The 11,621-nt window shown below is 41.4% G+C and overlaps 1 protein-coding gene across 5 annotated transcripts; it reads left to right on the top strand.

Annotated features, from left to right (window-relative positions):
- Nucleotides 1-99: 99 nt before the first annotated feature.
- plcd1b (phospholipase C, delta 1b) lies at nucleotides 100-11,132 on the top strand. 5 transcript variants are annotated; one of them, XM_044220793.1, is made up of 15 exons: nucleotides 100-232; nucleotides 1,872-2,030; nucleotides 2,928-3,156; nucleotides 3,436-3,565; nucleotides 4,213-4,441; nucleotides 6,601-6,802; nucleotides 7,419-7,563; nucleotides 7,645-7,797; nucleotides 7,894-8,046; nucleotides 8,157-8,316; nucleotides 8,718-8,834; nucleotides 8,943-9,121; nucleotides 9,259-9,391; nucleotides 10,015-10,164; nucleotides 10,384-11,132. In XM_044220793.1, the coding sequence occupies exons 1-15, from the start codon at nucleotides 202-204 to the stop codon at nucleotides 10,494-10,496; spliced, it is 2,283 nt and encodes a 760-aa protein (XP_044076728.1). In that variant the 5' UTR covers nucleotides 100-201; the 3' UTR covers nucleotides 10,497-11,132. The 5 variants fall into 5 exon arrangements, with proteins under 5 accessions (XP_044076728.1, XP_044076729.1, XP_044076726.1 ...); XM_044220794.1 differs by having other exon boundaries at nucleotides 10,405-11,132; XM_044220791.1 differs by lacking the exon at nucleotides 100-232 and adding an exon at nucleotides 1,180-1,507.
- The last annotated feature ends 489 nt before the right edge of the window (nucleotides 11,133-11,621 follow it).

Below are 11,621 nucleotides of genomic sequence, written 5' to 3' on the forward strand. Positions count from 1 at the left end.
AGTGCTGACACCATTCAGACTGCTAGGAGAAACCCACCTGTGTCGCCGCCTTTAGGTGTGTTGTCGTCATACTCGCTTCAACGATCCCAGGTTTCTTACATTGCAGCTCATGAAAAGAAGAAGTAACGTTAGATGAAACGGTGCATCAAGTGAAACCAGGAAAGACCTGACTGCTTAAAAGAGAGATCAAATTCAGAAAGGATGGAAACGAATGGGATCGAAAGGAAAAACGGTAGGACACATTTTGGGTTTCTGTTTAAACTAGCAAATTAAAGTAATTTTGTTCCAGAATTTTCCAACATTGACTAATCCTCAGACCCAAATGGCATTTGAGTAGACTCGGGTGGCTTTTAGTAATTCTTCTTACATTTTAATTGTTGCAATCAAATAGTTTTTTTTTCACCAACTGCGGATATTTACTTCATTGAACGAAACGTGTTCGAATAAGATCACTTGTTTACATTTTAGGAGTCGTTTAGCCTCGGTTCACCTTGGTGCAAAGTGTTGCCAAACCACAACAGCGCAGCCTCTAGTTAACCAGAGAAGAAAAACAAACCCCTACTGCAAGCACTGGCGCTAAATGGACCCATGTTTCTCTCTTCTCAGCATTCATTATGTTTAGTTTGTAGACCTGTTTGCCATCTATAAACTTTTGTAAAACGAGTAAGTCTGGTCGGGTGAATTTAAATTGGATTTAAATCTCAGCACTTGGCAGTACCGCGATGTCACCATTAGATGGAGCCCGCGAGTCAACAATAGCAGGACTCAACACTTAGTGCAGGATGTAACGTTATATCTTACATTAGCTAATTAAATATATTGCTGTAATATAGTTACATTATATTTTCATACGCTATATTAATTAAATAGATTCACCTATCCACATTTTAAATGTTTGTTGTTATTCCTTCTGGCTAGACGCCAACTTTAGTGTCATGTAGCTTAAATTTGAAATTCTGCAGCTAACATTAGCTAATTAATGCATTGTGACGTTTGATTTTTAGCTAGCAGCAAAAGTAACCTAACTATTATGGAAAATCTGTGTATTAGCTTCACTGCATGGTTATTATCTAAAGTTAACTATGGGGTCTTTGGGTGTCTTCAAAACTGGTCTAACTGTCTTCAAGACTGGTCAACTCGTTCTCCTGAAATAAGTAACGTTCTACCAACTTTTAGCATAAACCGGACAGAAGTTTTGAACCACCTCCTCTTGCCGCGGTATGTACACATTGCTAGTTGTAGTAGCTGAAGTAACATACGTGTCTGGCTGTCAGCTGACCGCCTAAAGGCAGTCCTGTCGGAGATGAAAAGTGAACTTTGAGTGGGGCTGGTTCACGCCCTTCCACACACTGCTCGGTCCCACCGCCTTGCGAACACAGTCTGGTAGTGTTTCAGCATCAGGGCACCATGAAATGCCTGCAAAGACAACCCAAACTGAGCAGATCTGAGGAATTACTCCGCGATGCCAAAAGCCAGAAGGTGATACAAATGAACATAAAGCTCCTAGGTAGGCTGCATTGCAGTTATTTGAACGATATCTTGTAGCAGATGTGACCAAAGGGTTATCCAGGGTCAGACTACATGCTTTGTTGTTACAGTGTACATCTAAACTTTAATGTGTAACGCTATAAAATTACGTGGGAAGGGGCTTGCCTTGGTTGCCTGCTTGGTTTGTGATCTTGGGCATTCACTCTTCATCGAGTTTTCTGATGAGATGAATACAGGTTGAGGAGGAGGAAAGAGAGCAGGGTCTAAAGTTTGAGTCAAGTGGCATATGGATCGTGTAAAATGGGCTTCAGCTCAGTAGATTTGCAGAAAATTTCGTGTTTTTAATCTGTTGGAATTTTATTCTCTGCTCCTCGTTCTCACAGGTATGGAGGGCGAGCCGGACCTCCAGTTCCTCCTGCAAGGGGGAGATCTTCTCAAGGTCCGCTCCCCGTCGTGGAAGAAGACCCGCTACTTCAAACTCCAAGAGGACTGCGAGACCATGTGGCAGGAATCGAAGAAATACTTCAGGACAAACCAGACCTGTGAGTGCTGTCCCAGCGTAGACCGGTCCGCAAAACCCTTGCACACCTCTGTCTGGTGTTGTGGCTGACACACGTCTCACACCTCTTCTTTACTTTTGACTTATAATTTTTTACTTAACAACATCAACACATTTGTGTTTCCAGTGATGATACAACTAAAAGTTTCTTTGATATCTTTTCTCAGGTCAGATGGATTTTTCATTCATGGATAATAAAAGTGGAGGACTGATTACAGAGCTATAAAAGATTATTTCTCTCTGAGTCTGTGGTACTATCATATGCAACTGGGTTGTTCATCATAACATTATAAAGAGTACGGTCTAGACCTGCTTTATAAGAAGCGCAATGAGATAACCTCTGTTATGAATTGGCGCTATATAAATAAAATTGAATTGAATAGCAGTGCTTTGTTTTCTGGGTGTTTATCAAGATAGTAATTTTTTTATTGTGTATGGAGGAGTGGTTTTAAATGGCTCTGGTTGGATTTTGCTCTTGGGTTACAGCAATAAACTGTTGTCACGTAGTCACAGTCTGATAACTGTAGTATGGTGATGTCTTTATTTCTTTTATTCATGTGAAATAACATGCAACCCTTAAAGGTGCATCCAACAACTCTGCACAAGTGACTTCAAACTTAAGTAAAAGGCAGCTGTTCGAAAACGTCGAACTTCAGTTCCCAGAAACTTGTAATGTGACGTCAGCAAACTGCAAACAGCAGGTTTATGTTTACCAAGCGGGCTGGTCTGTGATGTCTGAAGATACCAAAAGCACAAAAGAACCACCTTTTGTTATAGCAGAACTAGGCATATAGTATTTTACCAGCCCTATGGCAGGATATTTACTAAATGATATATTGAAAGTGTAAAATGACATTAACAACTCTTCTCCTGTCTCCAGTTTCACTCTATGACATATCAGCGGTGCGAATGGGCCGTCAGTCAGAAGGCTTGAGGAAGTACACAGAGGAGCAGGTGGAGGGCCGCTGCTTCTCCATCATGTTCAAGGGCCGTCGCAAGAACCTGGACCTCATCGCCAGCTCAGAGGAGGAGGCCAAGCAGTGGGTCATCAGCCTGCAGAAAATGGTCTCCAACATAAACAACCTGAGTCTCCAGCAGAAGACAGAGCAGTATCCTTGTCATGATAGTGGAGGTTAGACTGTGAACAAGACTGATTTACAGCATTTCACAGGAATGACCACATAGGAGTCACAACCAATTAGAGAATGCAGACAGAAAGATGTCATTATATCAGAATCAGAAATACTTTATTGATCCCCGAGGGGAAACTCTTTCGTTACAGCTGCTCACTATTACGTCAATGCACACAGGAATAGAAGTGCTAAGCAAATCAAAATATAATAAATTATAATACATATCATCTACTCCTTACATCAAAAACTTTTCAGCTGGATCTTCAATTGCCTGAGGAAAGCAGACAAGAACAAAGATGATAAGCTGAGTCTGTCAGAGCTCAAGAACTTCCTGCGTCTGATCAACGTCAAGGTGGATGACGACTACGCAGAGACGCTCTTCAAGGTGATGACGCCCTCAGAGCTCTTTGATAATTCCTAAATATCAACATCATAAGTAGATATCCTCAGCAGCTATTTTAAAAAGCAGATTAAAAGTTATTGCTGCAGTGTCCATAGATGTAATGTAAATGTATGATTTCAACACAAAAAAACATTTTCAACACTTCTCACCTAAACTGAAGTAATCCGTTCTGTTTGAAGGTGGGCAGGCAGAGCTCGCAATATCAGAAAACATTAACATGAAAACCAGTGTTAACTTGATCTATTAGGTCAGATGTGGTGGTAATTAAGAAGAGTTCTTTGCAATAATGAATTGATTGAAATGTGAATTTAAAAGAAATGTTTTAGATCAATTTGTCATTGATCTAAGTGAAGAGAAGTTCAGTTTATGCCTGTGATTTTGCCCCTAGCAGGTTATGTGTGTATGAAAGTGTTGTTTTGTCCTGTTTTGTGTGTGCATGTGCTAGACTTTTGCCACGCTGCACTTCTTCTCTTAAGTGGCTGCTAGGAAAAATTTTGAAATAAAATCTTGATGAAAAAGGTATTCACCTTAATGCCTACTAAGACTGATAACATCATTTTTTTAAAATATTGAGTTCAGGTTAAATGTGAAGTGTGGACCAACTTTCATATTACATTTCCATCATACAGAAATGTGACAACTCCAAATCTGGATACCTGTCTGGAGAGGAGATTGAACATTTCTATGACCTGTTGACCCATCGAGAGGAAATAGACGTGATCTATGGAGAGTACGCTAAAACTACGGGCTTTATGAGTCCTGAAAACCTGGTGGACTTCCTGATGAAAGAACAGAGAGAGAAAGCCTCACTGGCTGACGCACACAAGATTATCGAGAAGTTTGAGCCAGATGAAAATGGTCAGTACCGTATCTGAAATAACGCATTTGTGTTTCAGGTTGTTCCTCTATAGTGTGGCGGAGCAGTGGTTCTCACTCCTGGTCTTTCAGCATCACAGCTGAATCACTGAAAACCAGCAGGGCTGTGACTTTCTTTTAGCATTTCATTTTAATTTTGCATTTGTATTTACATTTTTGTTATTATATGTATTGCTTTTAAATATCGGAATGGTGATATGTTTCTTTCATTTTCTAAAAGTTTTTGATGTTTTCGATTTTTAGTATTTAAGAATGACCCTTTTTAATCTATTTTGAACACACTAACTCAGTACTAGGAGATTTGAGATTGAAACCAGACATCATTTTCAATCTTTTGAGCTATAGGGCAAAAATAGCTTTCATTGTCTTCCTCTATGTATCCATAATATGACCGTCATATGAGCTGCGAGGCATCAAATTCCTGTCCAAAAACTAAAAAACAAGCAGGAATCGTATGTTGAGTAAAAGGGAAACAGAGCTTGTGTTCCAGGGACTACAGATGAAAAATAGCCTTTTGGCTAACTCTGGTACATTTACAGCAATGTTTATGTATTTATGTGCATTGTCCCCGTTAAATAAACCATTAAGTAAAAAAAATACTGCACTTGGCAAGAAAGCAAATAAGCATGTTTCTCTACATGTCAAACTATTCCTTTTAATCCAGATCCAACCCACAGTTACATAAAGAGATCGATACCACTCTCATGTATGCTACATTTGGAGCTAGATTCAGGAGGCAATTAGCTTAGCTTAGCTTAGCTTAGCATAAAGACTGGAAGCAGGGGGAAATAGCTGGCATAGCTCCGTCCAAAGTTAAAAAATACATCTAACTATACATCTAAAGCTAAAGCTTAGTTTTCTGCTCTGGTGAATCAATATTAACCTACAAGACAAACTTAAAATACATGCAGTATGCAATGATAACAGTCTTCAGTTTTGTTGGTGCTCTTAAGGATAAGTAATGTATTACGTGAGTGTTTTACATACCTGCACCACAGGCGAGGGCATCTTGCATTAGGTTTGCCAAGCCTATTTAATGCTAAGAGGTGCAGAACATTACGGAGCCCCAGAAGGATCACACAGAGAAAAAATCTGTATATTGAGGCCACGAAATGCTATTGCGTGCCCACGAGATACAATTTGTTCGTACATTTTAATTAACTTGTTTGCACGTTTTAATGAACTCGTGGGCACGAGATAAGTGTATATAGTGAGAACCGCTTAAAGGGCTTAACCAGCCGATGTGCAAATACAGATCTTCTAACGCTGCTCTCATTGTGTAGACAGTTTCACTGATTATAGTGGAAGTGTAGTGTTGCAGTATCCGCTCCAAGCGCTCTGCATAGGCCTACGTTACGTGTTCAGTGTAGCCCGGCGGTTATTCTGGTGGTTCCAGAACGCACGAGCACATCATGGGAGAGGCGCTCTCCCAGCTGGACAGCTCAGTCCTACACTTTACAGTGAGAGGCCAGCGTTTGTGGATTTGGCCCTGAGTGAGAGCGCATGGAAAGGTGTTTATGGTTTACAGCTAGAGGGAGGTTAACACAGAACAGTGGTTTGATGATGTCATTCTGAATAATAATAAGCCATGCTCTCAGAAGCACATGGCTACTTATTATTCAGAATGACATCATCTGTCCCTTTGGGGTGTGGAGAGGAAGCACATCCACATCTGACCCTTTTCTATATTAACTTTCCTCCACTTCCAGACAGTCGACAGCAGACATGCTGAGAGCCGACATCTCTGCTGCTGCTGCTGCTGCTGTCAGGGAGGAAAGTTAACACAAGCGGTCCGTTGGTAGATTTTTTTACAGTCAAAATGTGTACTTGCTTTGCTGTGGGGCTTAAAGTAAGGGCAATAAGAGAATGACAGAAGAGATAACGTAAAATATTACACTTTGAGCCCTGGCTGCAGCCTTTTCCTCCCATCATGAAGCACGCAATAGCATTTTGTGGCCTCCAGTATACATATTTTTTCTATCTGTGATCCTTCTGGGGCCTAACTTTTCAGCAAGGATCTTTTATCTTGGATTTCAATATGAAATTAGCACAGGGGAAATCAGCTCCCCTTAAAGGAGACAGTATACGTATGTATAACACTCACACGCTTGTTGTTCTGCCATGTCCTTGTGTTCTTCCAGCCAAAGAGAAGAAGCTGCTCTCCAAAGATGGCTTCCTCATGTACATGCACCATCCAGAGGCCTTGGTCCTCAATTCAGATCACAAAGAGGTGTACCAGGACATGAGCCAGCCCCTCAACCACTACTTCATCTCCTCCTCGCACAACACCTATCTCATGGAGGATCAGCTCAGTGGGCCCAGCAGTACGGAGGCTTATGTCAGGTAACAGCTTTCGTCTGGTCTAAAGGAATCTGTCCAGTCTTGAATTCAGCTGCTACAGCTGTGATGTACTGATAAAATCACTGCAGAGATTTATCCAACTTTTGGTCTCTGGTTATCTCTCTATCCCCAATGGGAGGAGGCTGAGAGATGCCGGATGTCTCTAGTTTGAGCAAAGCACCTGTCCCAAGGCAATATGACGATGAACTCATGCTGTGTAGTTCATGAAGTGATGGATGGATGATTAGGAGTGGCCTGTTTTAACCTGGCAATATGTTCTTTTCCCAGTGTGCTCTGGCTGAGAAAAAGGAAACAGTTTGGATCAGAAAATATCCAAATTTAAAAAACAAAAACAACCTGCTAATATAGAAATCTGTTTGATGGAGGAAGATGAGGAAAAACAAGTTATTTCTACCCTTTCTATACTGGTCTGGTACACGTAACTAGGGATTGGATTGGGATTATTTTTTCAAATTCATCACTATCTGGATGTTTAAGTAAACAAGTTATTGGTTATTTTAACCATCTGAGGTTTATTAACGACAACCCTTGGGCTGCTTTACAGAGCGTCTTTGTAGTCCAACCATTCAGTCACTAATGCTGGTTGTGACTCTCTCAGGGCTCTGCTGAAGGGCTGCCGCTGTGTGGAGCTGGACTGCTGGGACGGATCAGACGATGAGCCGGTGATCTACCACGGCTACACACTCACCTCGAAGATCCTCTTCAAAGACGCAATCAAAGCCATCAAGGAGTATGCCTTTAAGGTGTGTTTAGTATCCAGTATCATAAAATATCCATTAGCACTCTATGTACGTTTCCTCGATCTGAATTCTCTGTGTCCGCAGACGTCCGATTACCCAGTTATCCTCTCCTTGGAGAACCACTGCAGTGTGGATCAGCAGGCAGTCATGGCCCACCACATGAGCTCCATCCTGGGCAGTGCACTCATCACTTCCCCCCTGGGGGACAGCATGCCCACAAACTTCCCATCTCCAGAGGTTTGTATCCACTCTTATCAATGACGGATGGTTGTGATGGTATCAGTCACTTACACTACTGTGTGTGTGTGTGTGTGTGTGTGTGTATACCACCAGGAGCTAAAGGGGAAGTTCCTGATCAAAGGGAAGAGGTTAAACACACTGGAGGCCAGCTTTGCTCCTGAGGTGGCAGCAGCTGATGACATGGACGTGACGGAGGAGGAAGAGTCAAATGATGAGGATGAACAGAAGGAGAAAGAGAAAAGCAAGGTGGGGGGTGCCACATCAAGGAAGAGTAAATAAATCGTCTCAGTTAACACATGTTTAGCGTTAGCAGACGTTTCTTTTGTACTTACATTTCATTTCCATTGAATGTGTAGAAGAAAACTAAGCTGAAACTAGCGAAAGAGCTGTCCGACATGGTGATCTACTGCAAGAGCGTCCACTTCCACAGCTTTGACGACGCGAGACAAAACCAGAGCTTCTACGAGATGTCGTCCTTCAAGGAGGGAAAGGCCATGGAGCTGGCAGAGGAGTCGGGTGAGGAAGACTTCAGGCTGGATTCACTCAAGTGTTTTAGTGTCAAGATTTATCTTATCTTAAGGATATTTTCTAAATTACTTATTGCTGCTTCCTAAAATTCCTGTTTTATTATTCCTACTTAATAAGTGCTGAAATAGGGCTGACCTGGAAACCAATATGTAAACATGAGTTAAACATGAATTAACTTCCTCCCTGGCTACAACATCTCATCCTGAAATGATTTTGTCAAATCAGGCACAACACCAGGTATCCTCATGTGTTGATTATAGTTATGATGGCACCTCTGTCAGAAAAAAGTGTATACAATTATGCACCTTTCTGTGTGATGACAGAAAATTATAATCTAACTTTCAGCTCAGTAGATTAACTCTGTTCCTCGGTCTCTGTGTTCTCTGCAGCTAATGCCTACATCCGGCATAATGCGCACAAGCTGAGCCGGATCTATCCAGCAGGTATCAGGACCAACTCCTCCAACTACAACCCAGTGCCTCTGTGGAATGCTGGCTGCCAAATTGGTACATAATACTTACGCAAGGAGGATATTACAAACTCTTGCATGTACACACAGTCGCTTATTCTTGATTCATCACTGTCCCTGCATGACCTTATTAATTCCTTTTCAGTGGCCTTAAACTTCCAGACAGCCTGCACAGACATGGACATTAACCAGGGCAGATTCCTGGTTAACGGAAAGAGCGGCTACGTCCTGAAACCGGCCTACATGAGTGACATAGCCACAGAGTTTGACCCCATCACTCTGACCCGAGGAGACTGGCTGAAGCACAAGACGCTCCATGTCATGGTGAGTGCTTCTCTCTCTTACACAACCAACCACACACACACACACACACACACACTGACATTACGCCCAAACATTTGCTGTAGTATCCTGTTCAGATTCTTTATTATCTGACATAATGTATCCCCACCTGTCATCAGATTATATCAGCCCAGCAGCTCCCCAAAGTGAACGAGAAGAAATCCTCCATTGTGGACCCGCTGGTTAAAGTGGAGGTGTACGGAGTGCCAGCTGATGTTGCTGAAAAAGAGACCAGTGCTGTTGAAAACAATGGTACCTTTCCTTTCAAACACTATATACATGTGTTTTGTACTGTACTTTTATTTTACAAAGCAGATATTGGGCATAACAGGGCAGGAATTTCACCAGCGGGTATATTCTCCTAATTCTGACAGATTATTAGCTGAACGTAACCAATGCAACATTTTTATTATCACAGTTACAATGCTGTTTGAAAAATGCTGACATTTTTCAGCTAGCTAAAACTGAAGGTAAATGCCAGTATTTGGCGTAAGGATCATCTAGAGCCATGGTAGAACATGTCTCTACCAGTAATAGCCTCAATAGACCAGAATGCAGTGCATCCACAACACATGTAGCATTTTGAGTCAGCTGTAAAACTGTTGCTTCTTGTTTACTGGGAAAAACTCCTGCTCTGCCTTCCCTGTGTAATATCTGTCTGCATACACCTGCATACAACTAATGTATTCACGCCCCCTGGGAGTTGTCGAAATGCATTCTGGGAAATGTGAGAAGCCTTTGAAGCACAGATAGACGAGGCAGGTTGAAAGATCACTAAATAACTCCTGGAACGCGCTGAACATCAGAAATGAATGATGCATAACATCTGTGATACATCAAGTTAACAACCGCATATTTCTTCTTTTCTGTTTAAGGTTTTAACCCTGCATGGAATGAAAACTTCCAGTTTGATGTGTATGTGCCAGATCTCGCACTGGTGCGCTTCGTCGTCGAAGACTACGACTCCATGTCTGACAATGAGTTTGTTGGACAGTACACACTTCCATTCAACAGCTTAAAAATGGGTAAGTTCAGCAACCGGCAGTGGATATTTGTAGAATTGATCAGGCTTTTTTTTCCTCACTGTAACCCAGTGATGTAAAACCACTGATAGTTCTTTGTTTTCACACTTCATAAATGAACAAAGACAGGAACTCTCCTTCTGTGGTCGAGCACAGATAACTCAATTCACACTCTGCACAATGAGCTCTTAATATTCTCCTTTTTTTGATCACTGACTGCAGCCACTCTGTGCTCCCACGCAGGATACAGACATGTGCCTCTGCTCAATAAGAACGGAGACGTTCTCCCCGCAGCTGGACTCTTCGTACACATCATGGTCCTTGATGCTGAGTAAGACGCCACCGACTGGCACGTGCCTCTGCAGGACACAAGGACCTCCATAACACAGCCATGTTTTAGCTGGTTTTAATTGAATTTTATATTCATTCTTTTTTTTTTGTTGTTGCCCTTTTATAGTTTTAGTTCATGATTAAGTTATTGGCATAATTCCAGTAGTTTGTGCAGCTACTGTAAAAGTCAGATAAAAACCACATTTGTCTCAGTTTAAACTAAAGATCTTCAACTGGAAATGAGTTGTACTGGCAGGTGGGTGTATGCATGCAAATACTGTACATACACACTATAATTCTCCATATGAGTGACATTACAGGGATTGTTATACAAACTGTTTTAACTGGTTTGTATGAGTTGCACTAGTGTTATACCATGTTCAGTTTGAGATGGCATTGGATTTTGTTAAGACAGCTTGTGTCCCACATTTCTGGTCAGTTAATGTATTGTCTATTTTAATATTTTTATTCAAATGACCATTTTATGAATTCTGGAGAAACAGAAGCCAACAGAAAAACAATGTGCTTTGTCTTCATCAGTAATTTTAGTCATCGAGTATGATTATTTTTCATGTAACATCATCACCACTAATTCTTTAACTTTTTGTAAATCAAGATGAAGATAAAAGTTTTAAACATGAGCACCTGTCTCGATCTTTTTTTCCAGCACTTTGAACTGAACAGCGTTTCACTTTCACTCTGAAGGGGCCCACTTTTAATCTGTAGTCACATAAGACTTTGAAGATTAAATGAATAATTCTCTGGCTTCTCATCCAGTGGTAGAGAGTGGAACAATACATCTGCATAGTACTGAACTTGTGTGTTTCACCATTAAGCCAATAATAAAGCTTACAGCTCAACAGTAGCCTACAGGGCATACAATAGGAAGATCAAGTACCTTTTTGAACCACTCTATTTTATGCAAACAGAAAGGAGACGACGTGTTTGGGGCTGAGCCACTTCAGCCTTTCCACAGAATACAATTATTACCTACTAGTAAACTTTGGATGGACACACCCTTGATACAGAGTGCAACAATCAAAGGGAGGTCAGGGAGCAGCTCAGGGGTTAGCTTACTGTTGAATGGCATGAAAGCCTTTTACCAATGTAAGATTATTTAATGTCTTATG

Source organism: Siniperca chuatsi, linkage group LG13 (genome assembly GCF_020085105.1).
Source record: "Siniperca chuatsi isolate FFG_IHB_CAS linkage group LG13, ASM2008510v1, whole genome shotgun sequence".
NCBI classification, from domain to species: Eukaryota; Metazoa; Chordata; class Actinopteri; order Centrarchiformes; family Sinipercidae; genus Siniperca; species Siniperca chuatsi.

What these genes read in the sequence shown, in the direction of transcription:
- plcd1b (XM_044220791.1), top strand. Translation starts at nt 1,408, where the DNA reads ATGAAATGCCTGCAAAGACAACCCAAACTGAGCAGATCTGAGGAATTA. An exon ending in CAGTGCTGTTGAAAACAATG is followed by an intron (nt 9,392 to 10,014) that starts GTACCTTTCCTT and finishes TTTCTGTTTAAG; the next exon opens with GTTTTAACCCTGCATGGAAT. An exon ending in ATTCAACAGCTTAAAAATGG is followed by an intron (nt 10,165 to 10,383) that starts GTAAGTTCAGCA and finishes CACTGACTGCAG; the next exon opens with CCACTCTGTGCTCCCACGCA.